This window comes from Emys orbicularis, chromosome 8, assembly GCF_028017835.1.
Source record: "Emys orbicularis isolate rEmyOrb1 chromosome 8, rEmyOrb1.hap1, whole genome shotgun sequence".
Classification (NCBI taxonomy): domain Eukaryota; kingdom Metazoa; phylum Chordata; order Testudines; family Emydidae; genus Emys; species Emys orbicularis.
In genome coordinates this window covers 20,099,367-20,121,877 of record NC_088690.1, presented here as the reverse complement: position 1 = coordinate 20,121,877, position 22,511 = coordinate 20,099,367, and the positions used below count along the sequence as shown (strand labels likewise).

General features: G+C 40.4%; 1 protein-coding gene across 1 annotated transcript in view; it reads left to right on the top strand.

Moving 5' to 3' along the window:
* Window positions 1-20,658, top strand: part of SLC35D1 (solute carrier family 35 member D1) — a 30,188-nt gene extending 9,530 nt beyond the window's left edge. Inside the window, exons 9-12 of the mRNA XM_065409763.1 lie at window positions 9,477-9,544; window positions 10,506-10,584; window positions 15,541-15,623; window positions 20,550-20,658. Of these exons, the coding sequence (XP_065265835.1) occupies window positions 9,477-9,544; window positions 10,506-10,584; window positions 15,541-15,623; window positions 20,550-20,658 (339 nt within the window). The remainder of the gene's footprint in view (window positions 1-9,476; window positions 9,545-10,505; window positions 10,585-15,540; window positions 15,624-20,549) is intronic.
* Window positions 20,659-22,511: the final 1,853 nt, after the last annotated feature.

Below are 22,511 nucleotides of genomic sequence, written 5' to 3'. Positions count from 1 at the left end.
TTTTTGCATTCTTTGCTAATCCAAAAATGCATTAGTAAAACAATAATAAAAAGTGTAGCCACAGGAGGAGAGTGGCCGTCAGTTATGTGAAGATGCTCAAAAAACTGGATTTTTGTGGAGGGTTAATTATCAGACAAAAAGATTTCAGATCCATAGGAAAATGTTTGTAATAAAAGTTGATAACATTTTCCCATTATCAAAGCATGTAAATGATTTGTCATGGTTATACGTAGTGTTTCATTAATCCATGTCAAAGGTACCGACATCTTGTTGAATTCCCAGTTACACAGCAGGCAGAAATGGCTATGTGCTGAGCGCAAGCAAAATTTACATCTAAATAATTCCTGGCAATGAAGTGAATAAATCTCAGTGAAGCTGGTAGGTTTAAGTTTCTTTAACTGGCTTTTTTTTATGTCCATTTCAAGTATGTACATGGCCCCCCACTTCATCTGTCTCTGAGCGCCTCACAATCTTTCATGTGTTTATTCTCACAACACCTGTGTGAAATACTGCTATAGTATTCTGTACTATTATCCCCATTTTACAGATGGGAACTGAGGTTCAGTTCCCAAGTGACTTGCGTGAGGTCACACAGGAAGTATGTGGTGGATCAGGGAATTGAACCCAGGTATCCCAAGTTCTTGACTAGGACACTAACCACTGGCCCATCCTTCCCTTTAAAGTATTTTAGAGTGGGACATTATGTGGTAAATTGGGAAGTTTATCCAGCCAGAGACCCTTCTAATACCACACAGGCATGGGGGAGAGAACCTGTGTTTTCTCTAGTACTGACTTGGGTGTTTGTGCATATTTATATTTAAAAAATAAATAAAAATGCTTCTGGCATGGGGGCCTGTTGCTTTAAATTGGAAATGTTAGTTTTCAGGCATCTGACATGACTATTGCTAAATGTCTGAAGTTATCTGGCCAGTTGTGCGGTTGTCTGTCATCCAGAGAAATAATGATCAATATAGGATCTTAGATTGTGGGGAGGCTTTTAAGCATTACTGTAGTGTTTAATGCTAAGCGCTGCTGGAGGTTAATATTTGTTGTTGTATGTGTACAGCTATATGTCTGTAGAGCATTTTTAATTATAGATGCTTTCCACCTCAAACCTACTGCTGAGTTACAGTATACAAAGGAGGTGCGTGCGGTTAGGATAGCTTTGAAATGGAATCTATAGTTGGCCTTAGATCTATTTACAAAGAAAATGAGATTCTAGAGCGGTTGTGTCAGCAGGGACATGCAAGATAAACCCCAAGGGAGAGATTCTGCTCTTCTCAGAATATCTTAGAACAGAGGCTGTACGCTCAGTACTATTTCCCTCAACTAGGCAGAAACCAGACTAGAACTAAATTGAGCTTTGGTGATTGTCAAAGCTATGCTTCCATGGCAAAGTATTAATGGAGAAGTCTGTCATCAGATGGCTACATAATAGAAATCAGGACATGTACTAATGTAAGAGTTCTACTTGAACAAAACCAACTCAGAACAGTATAGTTAAGATAGGCAAAGAAAGCAAGAGACTTTTCCCCATCCTAGGGCTTGTCTTTACTACCGGGAAGATGAACATTGCTGCAATCGATGCAGTGGGTGTCGATTTAGCAGGTCTAGATGCGATAAATCGACTGCCGAGCACTCTCCCGTCAACTTGGTACTCCACCAGGGTGAGAGGCGGAGTCGATGGGGGAGCATCAGCCATTGACTTACCGCAGTGAAGACACCACAGTAAGTAGATCTAAGTACGTTGACTTCAGGTACATTATTCACGTAGCTGAAGTTGCGTAACTGAGATCGATTTCCTCTCCCCCTCCTCCCCCCCAGTGTAGACCAGGCCTGAGTTTAGTTGACCGGAGAGCATTTCCTGTAGATGTAGCGCAGTGAAGACACCAGGATAAGTTGACCTAAGCTACGTCGACTCCAGTTACATTGTTAACGTAGCTAGAGTAGCATAACTTAGGTCGACTTACCCCCATAGTGAAGACTAGCCCCTAGTTAAAACTAAGCAACATTAAGCAGCCATGTAGGTAAACTCAAAGGACATAGAGCCAAACCCATTAATAATGCACTGCTAAATGTTCTGTGAAGCTTAGTTCATTGTCATGTTAACTCTAGCAACCTGTTATCTCCTAGTATCTTATGGCCTCCAGTCATACAAGATAACAGCAAGATGCAGTTCCTGTTCACTCCAAGGAGAACGCCTCAGAACTGTTACCGCTGTGTGATTGTTAGCAATATTTAAATCTCCTTCCTGTATTGTAGTAATCTTCCCTTTGAATGAATAGGGTTCCTTAATCAGCTGGACTGATTGCTGTTGGAATGACATGAGGCATATTCTCGACAGCAGGGATACTTAACCTCAGTGTTTCAGAGTAGCAGCCGTGTTCGTCTGTATCCGCAAAAAGAACAGGAGTACTTGTGGCACCTTAGAGACTAACAAATTTATTAGAGCATAAGCTTTCGTGGGCTACAGCATCCGATGAAGTGGGTTGTAGCCCACGAAAGCTTATGCTCTAATAAATTTGTTAGTCTCTAAGGTGCCACAAGTACTCCTGTTCTTTAAACCTCAGTGGTTCAGGAGCCCAATTAGCAATCGGCATTACCCAATGAGCCATAGTAGTGTGAATTCATTGTTTCATTCACTATAGTACTATATTATATATACAATTTTTCTCACAGCAAAATAAGTTAACAATTTAGTGGACGTTGAAAACTTCATTGGTTAATAACATAGTCAAAGCATCCTGATTGGTTAAGAAGTTTGATTAATAATTAAATCAGTGTTTTAATGTCATGTGCTGCAAAGAGCCTCAGGAGACTCTTGTGGCTCGTGAGCCTCAGTCTGAGTATCGCTGCTCTACAGCGTGGTATTCGCCTACTGGCTCCGGAAGTGAAGCCCCAGGAATTATTTCCTTTTCTCTTCCCTCCCATGTTCCTCCCCACTCACCCCCCAAGCACTCCTGTCTTTCTCACTCCTCCAACTTTCTGCTGATCCCATGGTTGGTGGTTTAGTAGTCTTTGTCTGTTTCATTAAGGTATCTTCTGCTTTTTTTTTTTTTTCATGGTTCAGCATTGGCCAAATGTTTGAAGGTGGCACAGGTATTAATGCAGCTAAAAATAACAACAAACAAAGGGTCCCATATGAAGTTAAACTCTGTGCTTCTTGGATTTTTCTGTAAACTAATGTTCCCAGCATCTTTCATTACAAAGAATGGTACAGGTGCCAAATTGCACACCTAAACTTCTAATATGAAATCAGCATAGTTCACTTTATTAACCTCTCCACTTTTATTGTGGAACACAATAAAACTATATTTTGTCTTCAGTATTTTCTACCTTGCAATAGGTGGCTATATGGAACAAATAGATTTTTGTGGCATTAGTGTATTGTTCGGTTTGGAAGGATTAGATTTTTATTGGTAAATGTCAATTTTAGTGTACATATACAAACTGATGAAAAAATATTTCCATTGATGAACATTGACGTTTAGATAGGAAAAGTAAGAAAAATATTGCTTGAGAATTTTTAGAGTTTGAATTAAGGATATTTACTTTATATTTTGATATGTGGTGACACTTCGTGTTTTAATGTTTATAAAGCTTTAACTTTTTGAGTCTGTGTCTACTGTCATTAAATAATTATCGCCCCATAATTTCCCACAACTGTGAAAATTTAAATAGATGAAAATAGGGAAAAAATGCTGAACACATAATTTTCAGCAAAAACTGATGTTTATTTTAAGCCTTTTTTATTTATTATCCATAGAAATTAGTTTAAAAAAAATCTAATTCTGCCTAATTATTGTGTAGCATAGGTATTTTTAAAAGCATGTATGTATTTATAGTCTGGCACACATACACTTGGAGTGCGTTTGTGTTCATAGATGTAGTATACGTGTTACGGTAATCTTCAGGTATAAAATGGAATAGACATTATACCATTGAGACAAATAACTCAATCTCAAAGCCATTCATAATACTACAACTAAGGTTTGATCAGCCAGTTGGCAGCATCTGCTGTGGGTTGGCATTAGTAACTGTTTCCCTGTTCTAAATGTAAATCATTTAGAAACTGATGGACCTCAAATCCCAATAGCAGTATTAGCAACTGCATTTGAATAAGTTGTTACTCTCTTGGGGTATGTCTATGCTGCAGTTAAACACCCGTAGCTGACCTGTGTCTGCTGACTTGGGCTCACTGGGTGGCTTAGTAGCTGTAAAACTGCTGTGTAGATGCTCGGGCTGGAGTCCGGCCTCCGGGACCCCATGAGGGGGAGCATGAATGTCTACACAGCTATTTTTAGCCCATGAGCCTGAGTCAGCTGACCTGGGCCAACCACAGCCCTGCTATGGATCTTTTATTACAGGGTAGAGGTACGCTTGGCACCAGTAAAGAAGTGAAACTTCGTTAATTTTTACAAAAAATTTTTAAAACAGCGGTTCTCAATCTTGTGCGTTGGGACCCCAAAGTTTGTCACGACCCCATTTTAATGGGGTCGCCAGGGCTGGCTTAGACTTGCTGGGGCCTGGGGCCGAAGCCCAAACCCCACCACCCGAGGCCAAAGCTGAAGCCTCAGGGCTTCAGCCCTGGGCATCGGGGCTCAAGTTACAGGCCCCCTGCCTGGGACTGAAGCCCTTTGGCTTTGGTCCACCCTGCGCAGGGGTGGTGGAGCTCGGGCTTTGCCCTCCCCCGGGCTCAGGCTTCGATCCCCCTTCCTGGGGTCGTGTAGTAATTTTTGTGGTCAGAAGGGGGTCGCGGTGCAATGAAGTTTGAGAACCCGTGTTCTAAAACAGCATTCAAAATACTGTTTCTGATAGTTTATACAATCACACACTTTAAAATTATCTTCATATGTGTTAGATTTTAATATCTAAGGTGATGCGATCTGTAGTTGAGCTGCTCTTTTGGCTTCAGAATCCCTGAACTACTTTGCAAAGAACTTTGACACAGCAGGAGAACTAAAAGGCTATCCTAAAACACAATTCTATGGAACAATTAATTGTGCATGAACTTGCAATTCTCTAAACTGCAGCCTTGTTTTAACACAGATTTTGCCTTGATTTTTTAAAATTATTTAAACAGGTTTTGTTAAACACCTTGAGTTAGACTGGTGCCACTTGTAATATAAACAAGGCAATAGATGCTTAGCGCCGTCAGTGCTAGACGTTTTTTTTTTTTTTTTTTTAATCTATATTTTATTGCTCACATTGTTGGAGCTGCAAAATCGTTTCTAAACTGCACACTAACCACCTTCACTATTTCACAAACATCCCCCACGTTCACTATTTATGCTGAATATTGCTGTAAATGGATGACAGAAACAAACTACGTGTCAGCAATTGCTTCTTGAGAAGCTAAGGCTGGGTACTTCTGCCTGCCTCCTTTTCCTGTGTAGACTCATTGGGGAGAGAAAAGAGAAGAGTGAGAGTCCAACAGCGTCTATCCTCTGCTAGTATCTTGAATGCTTCACAAATCTGGCATGGATATAGCAAGAACAAATTATGCCAAACCAACTTAATTTCCTCCTTTGGCAGGATTACTGGCCTAGTGGATAGGGAGGAAGCTATAGATGTGATATCTTGATTTTAGTAAGCCTTTTGACACAGTCCCACATGACATTCTCAAAACAAAGTAGGGAAATGAGGCCTAGATGAATTTACTGTAGGGTGCGTGCACAACAGGTTGAAAGACCATGCTCATAGAGTAGTTATAAATGGTTTGATGTGACACCCTGTAGTTTATCTAGTGTAGTCTCATAGGGGACAGTCCTAGGTCTAGGAGGGCTTTAAACTAGGTTTGACGGGGACAGGTGAGCAAAGCCCACAGGTAAGTGGAGAACATGGAGACCTGGGAGATGGGTCGGAAATAGGAGGGAGCGTAGGCTATCATGGCAGAGAGAAAGGAGGGTCAGGGCAAAACTGGGAGGCAAGATCAAATCAGTATCTTAGATGCCTATATACAAATGCGAGAAGTATGGGTAACAAGCAGGAAGAACTGGAAGTGCTAATAAATAAATACAACTATGACATTGTTGGCATCACCGAAACTTGGTGGGATAATACACGATTGGAATGTTGGTATGGATGGGTACATCTTGCTCAGGAAGGATAGACGGGGGAAAAAGGGAGGAGGTGTTGCCTTGTATATTAAAAATGTACACACTTGGACTGAGGTGGAGATGGACATAGGAGACGGAAGTGTTGAGAGTCTCTGGGTTAGGCTAAAAGGGGTAAAAAACAAGGGTGATGTCATCCTAGGGGTCTACTACAGGCCACCTAACCAGGTGGAAGAGGTGGATGTGGCTTTTTTTAAACAACTAACAAAATCATCCAAAGCCCAAGATCTGGTGGTGATGGGGGACTTCAACTATCCAGATATATGTTGGGAAAATAACACAGCGGGGCACAGACTATCCAATAAGTTCTTGGACTGCATTGCAAACAACTTTTTATTTCAGAAGGTTGAAAAAGCTACTGGGGGGAAGCTGTTCTAGATTTGATTTTAACAAATAGGGAGGAACTCATTGAGAATTTGAAAGTGGAAGGTAGCTTGGGTGAAAGTGATCATGAAATCATAGAGTTCACAATTCTAAGGAAGGGTAGAAGGGACTACAGCAAAATAGAGACAATGGATTTCAGGAAGGCGGATTTTGGTAAGCTCAGAGAGCTGATAGGTAAGGTCCCATGGGAATCAAGACAGGGGAAAAATGACTGAGGAGAGTTGGCAGTTTTTCAAAGGGACACTATTAAGGGCCCAAAAGCAAGCTATTCCGCTGGGTAGGAAAGATAGAAAATGTGGCAAAAGACCATCTTGGCTTAACCACAAGATCTTGCATGATCTAAAAAATAAAAAGGAGTCATATAAAAAATGGAAGCTAGGACAAATTACAAAGGATGAATATAGGCAAACAACACAGGAATGTAGGGGCAAGATTAGAAAGGCAAAGGCACAAAATGAGCTCAAACTAGCTATGGGAATAAAGGGAAACAAGAAGACGTTTTATCAATACGTTAGAAGCAAGAGGAAGACCAAAGACCGAGTAGGCCCACTGCTCAGTGAGGAGGGAGAAACAGTAACAGGAAACTTGGAAATGGCAGAGATGCTTAATGACTTCTTTGTTTCGGTCTTCACCGAGAAGTCTGAACGAATGCCTAACATAGTGAATGCTAATGGGAAGGGGGTAGGTTTAGAAGATAAAATAAAAAAAGAACAAGTTAAAAATCTCTTAGAAAAGTTAGATGCCTGCAAGTCACCAGGGCCTGATGAAATGCATCCTAGAATACTCAAGGAGCTAACAGAGGAGGTATCTGAGCCTCTAGCTATTATCTTTTGAAAATCATGGGAGACAGGAGAGATTCCAGAAGACTGGAAAAGGGCAAACATAGTGCCCATCTACAGAAAGGGAAATAAAAACAACCCAGGAAACTACAGACCAGTTAGTTTAACTTCTGTGCCAGGGAAGATAATGGAGCAAGTAATTAAGGAAATCATCTGCTGTTGCAAAAAAAGCAAACATGATTCTGGGATGCATTAACAGGTGTGTTGTGAGCAAGACATGAGAAGTCATTCTTCCACTCTACTCTGCTCTGGTTAGGCCTCAGCTGGAGTATTGTGTCCAGTTCTGGGCACCGCATTTCAAGAAAGATGTGGAGAAATTGGAGAGGGTCCAGAGAAGAGCAACAAGAATGATTAAAGGTCTAGAGAACATGACCTATGAAGGAAGGCTGAAAGAATTGGGTTTGTTTAGTTTGGAAAAGAGAAGACTGAGAGAGGACATGATAGCAGTCTTCAGGTATCTAAAAGGGTGTCATAAGGAGGTGGGAGAAAACTTGTTCATCTTAGCCTCTAAGGATAGAACAAGAAGTAATGGGCTTAAACTGCAGCAAGGGAGGTTTAGGTTGGACATTAGGAAAAAGTTCGTAACTGTCAGGGTAGTTAAACACTGGAATAAATTGCCTAGGGAGGTTGTGGAATCTCCATCTCTGGAGATACTTAAGAGTAGGTTAGATAAATGTCTATCAGGGATGGTCTAGACAGTATTTGGTCCTGCCATGAGGGCAGGGGACTGGACTCGATGACCTCTCGAGGTCCCTTCCAGTCCTAGAGTCTATGAATCTATGAATCTACTGTGAAGTTTTTATTAATGACTTGGATAATGGAGTAGAGAGTGTGCTTAATGAAAACTGGGAAGGCTTGTAAGCACTTTGGAGGACAGGATTAGAATTCATAATCTTGACAAATTGGAGAGTTGGTCTGAATTCAACAAGATGAAATTAAGTGAAGATAAGTGCAAAGCACTTCACTTAGGAAGGAAAAATGAAATGTACAACAACAAAATGGGGAATAACTGACTAGGTGATAGTGCTGCTGAAAAGGATTTGGGGGTTATAGTGGATCATAAATTGAGAATCAACATCGTGAAGCAGCTGCAAAAAAAGGCTGCTGTTCTGGAGTGTATTAACAGGCATGTCATATGTAAGACATGGGACGTAATTGTCTGATTCTGGTTTGCACTGGTGAGGCCTCAGCTGGAATACAATGTCCAGTTCTCGGCACCACACTTTAGGAAAGATGTGCACAAATTGGAGAGTCCAGAGGAGAGCAATAAAAACGATAAAAGGTTTAGAAAACCTGACCTGTGAGGAAAGATGAAAAAAATAGACATGTTTAATCTTGATAAAAGGCAGGCCGGGGGTCGGGGACCTGATAAGTCTTGAAATATGTTAAGATCTGCTATAAAGAGGAGCAATTGATTGTTCTCCATGTCCACTGAAAATAGGACAAAAAGTATTTGGCTTAATCTGCAGCAAGGGAGATTTAGGTTAGATGCTAGGAAATATTTTCTAACTGTATAGGTAGTTTAACTCTTGAATAGGCTTTCAAGGAAGGTTGTTCAATCAGCATCATTGGAGGTTTTTAAAAACACCTTTCAGGGATGGTCTAAAAGAGATGGGTAGGTGAGGTAATATCTTTTACTGAACCAACTTCTGTTGGTGAGAAAGACAAGCTGGTGAACTTACACAGAGCTCCTCTTGAGTTCTGGGCTGACTGACCTGAAAAAGAGCTCTGTGTAAGCTCAACAGCTTTTCTTTCACCAACAGAAGTTGGTCCAGTAAAAGATATTACCTCGCTCACCTTGTCTCTGTAATATCCTGTGACCAACACTGCTACAACTATGCTGCATACAGGGATGGTCTAAGTTTACTTGGTCCTGCTACAGTGCAGAGGGCTGGCCTCAGTGACCTCTCAAGGTCCCTTTTAGCCTTACATTCCTCCTGTGATTCTAGAATCTGGATTCACACTAAGCCGCTGTTCTCAGAAGGCTGTAATAGCGTTGGTGAATGACCTCCTTATGGCCATGATCCTTTAGTGCTCACTTCTGGCTTTCACATTAACTGCGGCAAAACGTTAAAGGATTAAAGTCTACTTTGGAACATTATTTTTTCATTTTTAAGATTGGATTTGTTTGTTTCAGGCAATGGAATATAAAGGCTGGGCAGATACACTCTTCGTTATACAGTTTACACTCTCATGTGTAATGGGGTAAGGATTTACTTTAACTTTAGTGGTGTTTCCTCCAAGTAGTAGTCTCTCTACTGTATCCCTACCAATAGATACTAAGGAAGGGCCTGCTCTGTAGTCAATATGCACGTAAAACTCCCATTAATGTTAATTGTGGGGAGAATAATCTTTGCAGAGAAGTTCTACTGTTGATAACGTACTAATCAGTAGAAAGTCCAATTTCAGTGGTGGCACAAAATAGTTTGGAGAAAGTTTATTCCTTAAAGGTTGTCTCATGAGTTAGAAATTCAGATGCTACTGTATATTCTGATTTTTTGAGAGACTGCATACCCGTAATGTTTTTTATTTTCTTAAATCTAGCTGTTTTTATGAGCAATGGCATATTTTACTATTTCCTTTTACTCAAACTAGTAGAGTCTTACCAGCTCTCACTTTGCTAATCTACAAACTTGATTCCACGAACTCCAGTGGTCTTGGCCCGCTTCTTAGTAAGAATTAAATAATAGAGTGTGGTAATGAAGTCATTACTAAGATTTCATTACTTTAAAATATAGTTTGAGACACTTACGAACATAACTTCTTATAAATAAAACTAAAAAATGCCTGTCAAACTAAACTACCTGTAGAATTTGTGCTGTAGTATACTTATGTTTTCTGGTCTGTTTGCTCACTCACTAATTTCCAAAATTTAGTGATCACAAAAGGGTTGCCCTGTTAATGCGAATTAGTGAGGTCCTCCTGTACAATGCAGTATAGTATATAGCGTACATGATAGTGTGGGGACACTGTTGCTGTGTATTTTGACAGATAACTTTACTCCATCGTGAGTTATACAGGTTTTTCCAAACAAGTAGTTCTGGAAACTCAGTAGTATGGCATATAATTAAGAGCAGGGAGAGAGATGGCATTTTAGTATAATAAATGCACCCTCAAATGATGAAAAGCTGAATGTTGTGTTTTTGTTTTGTTTTTTCTGCTGCAGGTTTATTTTGATGTACTCCACAGTTCTTTGCACTCAGTATAATTCTGCTCTTACAACTACAATAGTTGGCTGTATTAAGGTAAATTTCATAAATCTCTTAAATATTTGTCAAGTTTATTAAGTTTCCATTTCCTGTGTTACAACAGTGCCTGTATGATGCTTACAAAAGCAGCATAAATGTTTATGTTCTCAGAGGCTTTTGTATGAGTGGAAGGGGTATAGAGAGCTAAGTAGGAATTTTTGGTAACTTGGAGGATAAAATTAGTCTAGAGAAACCAAGAACAGTAAGCCAAATCTTCATGATTGTCTCTCTCAATGCCAATTCAAGGATGTGACCTCCCATTTACTCGCCTGTGGTTCTTACTATGTGTTGTGGGGCACCATAACTAAAGCCTAGCAAAATATTCACACTTATGAATTATGAATAACATTAATAAAAGAAAGGAAAGAAAAAAACCTGTGAGCTATAACCAATGGCTATTTCAGTCATAATCTCTTCTGTATTTCTCTATTATGGAGAGATTACACCATTGAGGATGAGTCTGGGCTCCTGGGGATGTTGTTCCCTAGATAAATTAAGACCAAAGTGTATTATTCTGCAATTCAGTGGTGAGTTCTATCTCAGTGGAGCATAGATAATTATCATAGTTTGTACCTGGGTGAAGGAATTTCATTTAAGGGTTGGTGAATCCTGTTTGGTTATCAGTCCTAACCTAAACAATTTACAGATGGGCAGAGGTAAGTGATCTTAGCTAAATCCTATGAATCTGGAGAAAATATTTAACTTGTTTACTTAAAAGAAGCCATTCAAAAATTACTAATTTAAAATAATAATGTTTCTTAACACACCAAAGCACTTTAAGGAGAGGTTATGAGGCTGGCAATTTACTGAAAATTAAGCATAGGAATCATAGAAATGCAGGACTGGCAGGGACCTTGATAGGTCATCTAGTCCAATCCCCTGCACTGAGGCAGGACTAAGGTGTTATCTGCACCATTGCTGACAGGTGTTTGTCTAACATGTTCTTTAAAACCTCCAATGATGGAGATTCCACATCCTCCCTAGGTAATTTATTCCAGTGCTTAATTACCCTGACAGTTAGTAAGTTTTTCCTAATGTCTAACTTGAGTCTACCTTGCTGCAATTTAAGCCCATTACTTCTTGTCCTGTCCTCAGTGGTTAAGGAAAACTATTTATCACCCTTCTCTTTATAACAACCTTTTACGTCCATGAAGGCTGTTATGTTCCCCTCAGTTTTCTCTTCTCCAAACTAAACAAACCCATTTTTTTCCCCAATATTTCTTCATAGGTCATGTTTTCTAGACCTGTAATCATTTTTGTTGCTCATTTTTACATTCAAATTAAATTCCACTACTTCAGTTTATCAAGGTTAGCTTATGTCGGCTCTCCAGGAGTGCATAGCCTAAACAAGCTGCGGTTTAGCAGGTTTAAGCTGTTACTACTTTACTTACAATAGCATTTCAATAGTCCAGTAAGATCATTACGAGAATAATTTACAACTAATTTGTTGGCAGTGCTTTTGCAAACTTCTTGTCAACAGTGTTAAAAGTCTTGGTGAAGTTATCAGGTTGCAGAAGCAATGCTAGACTAGAGGGTTGCTTCCTTTTCATGCTGTTTTCTGGCTTCTTTGTCATATCAACTATCTTGTTGCTGCTGCAGTTTGTTTGTAGAGCTGTTGATTTGAAGGTATGAGGTGAACAGGCTGAGCTGAGAACTGAAGTATCCAGTGTCCAAGTCTATTTTCTTTCTATAGTCTGATGGAAGGTGGAAGACTCACCTCTTTCAGGGGCTTGGCTGGATTCAAATATCAGCTGCTGTCACCTTTCACTTGCTCAATGCCTTCATGGGATGGGCCTGGCAACATATTCAACTTGGGAATATGCCATCTACTAATGCATATGCAGCTGGGTTGTAATTCATCAGCTTTGTGGTTATTGCTTTTATCTTTGTGGTGGGAAATTCTCAGAGTGTCTTTTTTAAAGTTTTTAATACCTTTCTTTTATTCGGTTAACTTTCTGAGATATCTCTTTAATTTCATGAGGGCTTAATAGAAGTTGAAATAGAATTCTCTGTAGTAACTCATTTGAAACTTTCCTGGGTGTCTGGCTGGTGAGTCTTGCCTACATGCTCAGGGTTTAGCTGGTCACCATATTTGGGGTCGGGAAGGAATTTTCCTCCAGGGCAGATTGGCAGAAGCCCTGGGTTTTTTTTGCCTTCCTCTGCAGCATGGGGCACAGGTCACTTGCTGGAAGATTCTCTGCACCTTGAAGTCTTTAAACCATGATTTGAGGACTTCAATGGCTCAGACACAGGTTTGATACAGGACTGGGTGGGTGACATTCTGTGGCCTGCGTTGTGCAGGAGGTCAGACTAGATGATCATAATGGTCCCTTCTGACCTTAAAGTCTATGATTCAAACGTGGCTGTTTTCATGATTCCTAAAGAGGGTCTTTCAACTTAAATGGTAACCAGATAAATTACTTTTTTCCCTTAACTATACATGCAGAGGTGATTCTTGTCTTCCTAAGTTTGCTAAGGAGTAAACATGCCAGATATCTAATTAGTTCCTCAATAAATACAGATATTTTATACTCCAGTGACTTTTTATATTAACCAGATGTAGCAAGGTCTCTTGATTCTATATTAGTGGATAAAACATCTTACTATTCACATAATATCAGGAAATTTTGCCTTCGATGCTTGCATTTAGAGACACGCATTTGCAAATGAACATAAAAAAGAAGCCTATACTATCTTAACCCTTTAAGAATTTTCACCTTTAAATGGAAAGTAACTAATAACTTCTATAAAATGTTTTCCCAACTACACATTTCCCTTAAAGTTAAAAGTCTGGAGACTTTAGTGCATTATACTGACAACTGGGCATTGCTGGAGGTCTCTTCTATTTGATTTCAGACTTGCATTGTGTGTTTTCCTCATGGCGTAGGTATTGGGCAACCATGTGCATATACTACAGTGCTGTATCCAGTAGTGTGCGAAACCAATCTGCTCCTGAATGCCAGTGCTATACGGGTTGGAACCATGTGTTTTTTGTACTGGGATAACATATGTAGATCATGGGATCCCAGAAAAACACACAGACTTGAACAAACACACGCATGAACTCCCTGCTTCTCCTTCCATGCACAGGTGTTCCCCTAATTCACTTCTGCTTCTTTAGCTTGCTCTCCTCTGTGGACTATCATCTCTCTCCTCCCTCTTTCCCCTAGGCTCTAATCTCCAAACAAGATGACCATACCTGCTTGCTTGGAGAAATGAACAAAGCCATCTCTGGCAAACTGCCTCAGGGGGAGGTACTGAGGCTTTTTGAAAGTTTGTTTTTAGCCATCCCTTGCCATAAACTTTAAGAACAGAACAAAGGAGGCTATTTTTACTTTTTATTTTTAAAATATTTTGATTCATCTATCAAATATATTGGATTCCTCAGAATAAGGGGACTAAGTTTGTGGAATTCACTGTTGCATTGAGTAGGCTTAAGGTGGTGTTGCGTAAAGCAAAGTAGGCAGCTCTGTTGTAGTCAGTGACACCAAGGTCAGACCAAAACACAAGAATGTCAATCTGCCAAAGATCAAAATAGTGTGTATGCTTAGCCAGAGAAGTACCATTTCCAAACAGCGATAGAAGTATAATTCAACTGGTCTGGGGCACTTGCATATATGCTATTTTCATGCTGGACAAAGGCAATCCTAATACTTTGTTTATGTTTATGCAATTGGAAACCAACCATAATTCTGTATGACATAACTGAAATTATGAAATTACTGTGTTTAGGATTGCAGTGAATTATAAATTGGAAATAGAAAGACCTTTCAGGTCCTCTAATCCATAGGTTGAAACAGCCAGTCTACATAAATAGATTGACATTATTAGGTTTCACTTGTTCTTTTTGGCATATCACCACCTCTAAGACATTCTCCAGGCAAGATTCTGTCCTCATTTAAATCTGTGCAACCCCATTGTATCTAATAAGTTAGCACAGGTGTAAGTGAAGATAGGATTTGGTCCTGAAATTAATTAACTATTCCATTGCTTTGGGAGCCACAATAGAATCCAGCTCGCCCTTCTAGTTTCTTGGCTTGACATGGTTAAGAGGTCAGAGGATAGACAAGGAATACATAGAGAGAAAAGATACAGAGGCTTTTATGTTGTATCCCTTTCCAAGAGCCCTCCCATGTCTGTCTGGGCCCTTTCCATTCATTGATACGAGTTTTCAATAGTGATCTGTAGCTGCCAGCATCTGTATATGGATCTCTGCTGGGTAAATTCTTGAATATCTTTTGCCTCATGCACTGGGATTAAGCTCCTGTGGAGCCCTACTGTAGAAGCCCTGTGGATGGTTGTGTGGTTGAAAGCTGAGGATATTGAACTTTGGCATGACTGGAGATCTAAATGAAGTCTTTAACAAAACCAGTGACGCCTGAGGGGAAATGGGAAACCAATAAAAACATATCGGAACTAAAAAGCTACTGTTGAAGTTGTTAGGCCTAGAATTAGGGCTGCCAGCAGTATGTGTAGTTTTGGAAATACATAACTTTTTAAGGGTAAGGATTTTTGTACATGTCAGCATCTGTCTACTTGCAGATAAGGAAGAGAGGCAGAGCAAGAGAACAACTGGCTTTCTGAAGAATTCAGTGCTCTAGGTACATTGTTGTAAGGTTGTCTAGCAGAAGCGTTTTTTCCCCTATGTTGCAGCCTTTGTTTTGCAGGGTGGGAGAAAACATTTTTGGGGCTCAGTAGCGCAATATGAAGGAAAAACAGTAAGACAAGGGGGAAAAAACCATAAGGCCTGAATATTTTAATATTACCAGTAGCCCTGATATGGTAACTTTCAAGTCAGTATTATAAATACAAATGTCAGTATCTTTCACACAGTTATCTCTTCTGACTCTCTTCTATTCATTTCAGTATCCTGTTTATGCCAGTGGAATATACATAAACAGCTGTTTAAAAATTCTAAGCAAAATGTGTAAATCTTTTTTTTTTCCTTTCCAGAATATATTAATAACCTATATCGGAATGTTTTTTGGAGGAGACTATATTTTCACATGGACAAACTTCATTGGGTTAAATATCAGGTAAGAAAACTGAAGACTGGTCTTGAATGTATGTAACACTTCAAAATAACTTGTAAATTGAGAAACTTGCTATTTAATTACTGAAAGAAGTATTGAACCATCCAAATAGGATCACTTTCCAAAATAGAACTGCACTTTTTTGAATTCTGGTGGGAGGAATCCACTACAAAGCTAATATGTAGGAAGTGTTAAGTCTTGATCCTGAAAACAGTTACGGATGTGAGTAGTCCTATTGATATCAAGGGATTTATGTGCATAAAATTAAGTATGTGCCTAATTGCTTGCAGGATCGTGCTCTTGTCATAGCTTTTAGTTAAGATTTTTTTGTATCACCAGCTTAATGTTCCATCATTTTTGGTAACAGATTTGTTTTGAGGTAAAGGAAGAGGAAAATGCGGGGTTTTAAAGGGATAAAACCTTTCGTAGAAGCGTGTGTGTGTGTGTATTCAGGATGACTATTATGGGTGTATCTTTTATAAAAATAAAAGCATATTTTCTTCCTGGCATCTTATTTTTACATGAAATGCTGGTTGCTATTCAAAACACATGTAGGAGGGTGAACTTTAGGCTGTGTGAAGTAATACCATGTCACCCTCAAGCTGTCTCAAGGATTTGTATACATTTGAAACTTAAAAAGCAAATTATTTGCTATGCTAATTACTAAGGTATGTTGTAAGTTTCAAAGAGGAATCGGTAAATCCAGAAGCGAGGCACCTAAAGCCAATTGCTCAATTGGTAACATCATTAAACAGGGCAGAAAACAAAATAACTGAAGTTCCTTTCTGCTGGATGCAAGGTCATCAGTCAGAACCAGCGCTGTCCATAATCTTGTTTTGGATGAAGAACTTAGCCTTGTTTGCATCGCTAGAAAGACATGGGTCAGTGCTGCCTCCAGCCCAGCCTTAGCACAGCTAGTCCTCCAGCCACAAGCCCAGACAAACTCCAGAATGCGCCAGCAAAAAGGAGAGGACACGGAGTAGCAGTCCTGTTTGTACCCTAGCTCTGATTCAGAAACATTCCACCCCAGAAACTAAATCTTTCAGGTGCATCCATAGGACCTGTGAGGTGAAGGACAAGAGGAATCTAGGACTCCTAGTGGTGTACTGTCCTCCAGATGGAAAGCCAGTCAACTTCTGGAAGGAACTAACAGAGCTACTGCCAAGCATGGTACTCCAGATTCCTTGTCCTCTGTGAAGTATGTGCAGCTCGACATATGTTAGATCCTACCTTCAGTGTACATGTAGATATTGGAGGCATCCCCAACGTACCACTCTCCTGGTCTAATCACTAGGTCTTACAGGACTACACCACTGCAATAAAGGAGGCAAAAGCAAGCTGCCTTCTTCTCCACCACAGAGCTGTTTTAAGTAGGGAACCAGCTAGTCAAATCTGATTGCATAGCTTAGACACCAGACCCAAGCATTGACTGCTGAGAGAAGCTGTTGGCTTTGGTGAGATCAACAGAATACATAAGAAGCTAATGGACAAAGAACTCTACCCCGACTAGACTGTATTATCTGCCCCACCACCCTGACTGAGTCTGGCCTGATCACACATGCTGAAGCTCAAAAAGCCCTGTAAAATATTAGAGCCAGAACTTGTGAAACAGATCCATACCCCTTCTGGCTGGTAAAAGCCAATGAAGAATTATGCACACTACTAATGGATACAGTCAGATCCTCCTGCAGAGAAGAAAAGTCACCTACCAAACTCCTTGGGGGGGGGGGGGAAGGAACAGTTCACCCAATCCTCAAGAAAACATCCCTTGACCCTGAAGATCTCTCCAATTGCACTCCTGTCTCCAGCCTCCCATTCCATGGCAAAATAATTGAGAAATCAGCAGCCACCATGCTCCAGCATGTGAATCAGCCAGCATAGTGGATACCTGACAGCTAGGGCACAGAGCAGTGGCAGCACTGTTGGCACTAAAATATGACCACCTCATGGCCATGGACACTGTCAAGATCTCTGTGTTCGCACTGCTGGATCTCTCTGCAGCATTTGACACAGTGGACAACAAGGTACAGCTACATGACACAGGAGGAGTAGATGGCCCAGCACTGCAGTGGCTCCAGTTGTTCCTCTCTATCACTGCTTAACCTTTCCAGAGGGCCTCATCTCTGGGGTCCTATAGGGATTCATACTATCCCCACTTCTCTCCAATAACTACGTGAGACCATTTTGTGGGGAGAGAGGGGAGATGCTGGGGGCCTAGCTGCCAACTAAACTGAAATACATCATTCTCCATGGATGAAAGCACCAACACTACTAAAATGTCAGAATGCCTACAAGAAATCAGCGCTTGGATGAAGAGCAGCTGAGTCAAGCTGGACCCTGGCAAGACCGAAGTGGTGATAGTTGGAAGGGGGGAAATGCTCTGAGCAGAGTGGTTGTCTTCTTTCATTGATGGCGCACACACCCCATTCATCAAAGTGCTGTGAAGCCTCTGGACTCTCTTGGACTCCGAAGCTTGGGTGACAGGTAGCATCAATATCTAAACATTCTTTTTACCTCCAGCTACCTAAAAAGGTGTTGTCCCTCCTCCCCCCTCCCCCCCCCCCCCCGACAAGGCCCTGACTGCCAGGATCCATGCATTAGTAATCTCCCGGTGGGGTTACTATGATTTGCTGTATCTGAAGCTGAATGTGAACATGATGCATGGGCACCAGCTGCTCTGTGAACATATTAGGCCCATGCTCAAAACCCTCCACTGCCTCCTAATTAGTTTCCAATGCCAATTTAAACCTTTGGTCTTAAATTTTCAAAAGCCAAATTTCAATCGGCTGCACTCCTCTGGGACAGTGCGGATCACAAAGCCTGTGACCTAGGAGGTGAGAGCTGGGGATAGAGCGTTCTCTGTTGAGGGGATACCAATCTGGAACAAGGAGTACATGTGACACCTTGGAGACGAACACATTTATTTGGGCATAAGCTTTCGTGGGCTAAAACCTACTTCATCAGATGCATGCAGTGGAAAATACAGTAGGAACACCCACACCCCAACTGTAACAAGTCTTTTAGAGAGGTCAAGTGAATCCAGAATCTGACCATCTTTAGGAAATGCTCTAAAACCTTCCTCTTCGCTAAAGCCTTTTCACCATAAGAATGACACAACACTGATGTCCCCCTTCCACCCAATAAACCCCTGCTAACTAAAAAGAAAATTAATAAATTCAAAAACCCTACCCCACACAGTTTGCCCCAGAAGGGAGACGTGCCAGAGACTCGATTAAGTGCATTAGGGACTTCGCTACTGCTATTAATTTGTTTTACATGGAAGATGCTCAGATACTACAGTGATGAGCAGCAGTACTAAACCTTAAAATAGACAGACATATGAATGAAACGACAATCTGCAGTTAAACTATCAGGATTAAAGAAAATTATGGTTATCGATCATTTTACTTCACGGCATAAGCAAATAATCAGCTGGAGTAATGAATAGATTGTCCCTCCTTGACATATTGTAGCATTTATGGGGTCTCATGCCTTTCTCTGAAGCATCCTGTCCTAACTACTGTATGAGGATAGGTAATTGGACTACTTGGTTCATTGATCATCATCTGCTACAGCATACCCGATGTAACTGTGTAGATTTCATGTGTTGAGACCGCATAAGGGAAAATAACTTAAACTTAATTTAAAAAACCAAAACCCAGAGACTTACCTTTTCAACTGATAAATACCTAAAACAAACAACCCCTTCCCCCCGATCCCCAATTCTACCAACTTAAATGGTTATCTTCAAAAGCCATTTTTAAAAAAATAACACATACCTCCCTGGTTCTCTTTTAAAAACATTCAGAAATGCGTCTGCACCCAGTAAGAATGCACTGCTCGTTCTAGGCACTACTGGGAACATCAGGGGTTGTTTGGTATTCAGTGCACATAAACTGAAAGTTGATACAGTCCTGACCTACATTTGGCTGATCTAAAAGGCATCCTTGGTTTGTTTGGGGGGGGTTAAGTGTTTTTTTTTTGTTTTGTTTTTTTTAATGCTCTGGCTGAATATTTACATCTCAAATTATATAAAGTCTCCAAATAGTGCCACTGGTTTCATTAAAAAAAAACCAAAAAAACTATTTTAAGGTGGAGAGGTTGTGCTGCTAAAATATGCCTGTAAATTTGGACCATTCTCTGTTTCTGCCTTTTAAAAAGATAAATTTTAAATTTGTAACTAAAGGTAGTAAGAGAGAATGAAATTATTTAAGCTTTTTAATGTACTTGGGCATACAGTATTTTATGGTCTGACACGGGTCAAGGGATAACCTAAATAAATAAAATGACCTCAAAAGAAACTGTTTTTAGCTCTGCATAGAACACACACATTCCTTTTTCCTTTATGTTCTTCTGAATGGTAACTTCACAAATTAAAGTCTCTAGATACTTAGTGGTTGGAGAAAATGGGTTATAAATCAGATTGAACAAAATATGAACCGTATGGAGAGGAGAGGATTGATTTCAAGGGGGTAGGGGGAGAATCAGCTAGCTAAATCAAGTTTATGGCTGACACTTCACCACCTTGCTCAGACTCCTCCTTTTACCAATTTAACTTCCTTTGTTCCTTTTGCAGCCTGTATAAAACTGGGGGGGGAGGGGCAGCAGAGTATCATCAAAAATTTGTATTTCTGTGGCTGGCCAGTTATTTATAGGCCCACCCCAACTCCTGTACCACCAGGCCTAGTGTTTGGTACATCTGCATAATGAGATCCATGAATATTTTGGTACAATGGTAGGAATGAATCAAAATTCAGAATAATCTCTGTACTGGATTCTAGTTAAAAGTGTTAATTAGTAAATTGGAGAAGGAATGCACGATTAAAATATGCTTAGAGTCTGTAGAATGGTACTTATGTGATAATTTACATGGAGTTCTAACATTAATATGCATCATTTCTCTCTTTTACCTAAAAATGTGTTTTGTAGTATTGCTGGAAGCCTGGTGTATTCTTACATCACTTTTACAGAAGAGCAGTTGAACAAGCAGTCTGAAGCTACTATCAAGATGGATATTAAAGGAAAAAGCTCAGTATGACCAGGGGATTACTTATAAGAAGTAACTCCTTGTTTGTTGTTTTTTTTCCAACGATCACTGGCAGTATACAGTAAAAATATTACAATGTGGGTGTCTGTTACAGAATAATGCTGGTACTCTGCATTTGCACAATCTAAATATGCTGCCTTTTTAAAAATTTTATTAAAAAGAGATTTATAACTGACTGCACATTAAATATACAGCTGGTTAATTTAATCTAGACTATGAGGAATACATCTTTTGTAATTTATTATGATCAAATCTGGTGGTAGCACCGTGCACAGATGATGTAAACACTTTGATTTTACAGGAGTACCATTAATATTCTTAGATACAATTTTGTTTTCTTGCAAGAAAACGTGTCCGAACCTATCATTTACAGTTTAGCTTGCATCTGGGTTGTCTTGCAGCTAAGCATATCAATGGGCAATAATAAATATTTTTAATTAGCTTTTAGGGTGAATGATTGACTCAGCTCCATCCCCTTCATACTGTCTAAAAGGGCCAGGGTGATGTCAAGGGTCTCAAAAAGCCCTGCATCCCTTTCAGGGCAGAATTCCTCAGTTCAGGCACATCAGGCTGCCTTCGGAGGAACCCCTCACAAACCCTGGTGTGGGGGCATGCCAGTTGTGGGAATGAGTGGGTTGGTATTGGGGGTAGAAGTGTTGCTGTAGCACAGAGCCTTGTGGAGATTCTGGGCAGTGCTGCAGCCCAGAAGACCCCTGCGGGAAACTATTGTAGCTTAGGCCTGGTCCACACTAACCCCCCACTTTGAACTAAGGTACGCAAATTCAGCTACGTTAATAATGTAGCTGAATTCGAAGTACCTTAGTTCGAACTTACCGCGGGTCCAGACGCGGCAGGCAGGCTTCCCCCGTCGATGCCGTGTACTCCTCTCGCCGAGCTGGAGTACCGGTGTCGACGGCGAGCACTTCCGGGATCGATTTATCGCGTCTAGAGAAGACGCGATAAATCGATCCCAGAAGATCGATTGCTTACGGCTGGACCAGGAAGTAAGTGTAGACCTGCCCTTAGATAAGCCCCCCGGTGGTGGAACAGGGAGGACTCTCCAGTCCCTGAAGCAGTTGGGCAAAAAGATGATTTAAAGTCAGCATAGGTCCCTCTGTGCTGGGCTGCAAGTTCTGTGCTGTGCCTCATGGAGAGGCAACATGGAATCTCACCCCTTATCTCAGAAAACGCAAGCTAACAGATTAGTTTACTTTATTTTCGAGAAGGAAGCTACTGAAGCAGGGTAACATTTATAGACTTTCACTAACTATAAGCCAACTGTAGGCCCTGCATAGATCATGAAAAGAAGATACATATTTTTGGCAATTTTGATTTCTTGTCAATATTAAGCTTTCAGAGGAACAAGAAAAAGGGAAAGAAAGGAGTTTTTTCTCTAGAGCTAGAATATGTACAGAAATGGAGGGAAACTGAAATGTAACTTATTTTTTTATTTACTAAGGAAAGGAATGGCTCTGCAACATTGCATATGCAAGTGCCGATCTTTCAGCAGAAGTATCAATTCTGCAATACACTCTTATTTCAGTCAGTCATCCGGTTTTAAGTTTTTGGTCAAAACATTGGCTTGAATAGTCAATGATTTTAGTAGATGTTTAATTTTTTTCATTAACTTTTAAGCCTGTGCTCATCCTGCTCAGATTCTGCATGCCTCACAACAGCTTAGTACCTCTTCTTGTAAAGCTGATATAGGATGGTGAAATTCAAGAATAGGTGGTGGGGTGATGGTACACCACCTTCCAATTTTACATAATATATTGGAGAACTCAGCAGGGAAGCACTGAAATAAAATAAGACCTATCCTGCAGTCATACATGAGTAACTTTACT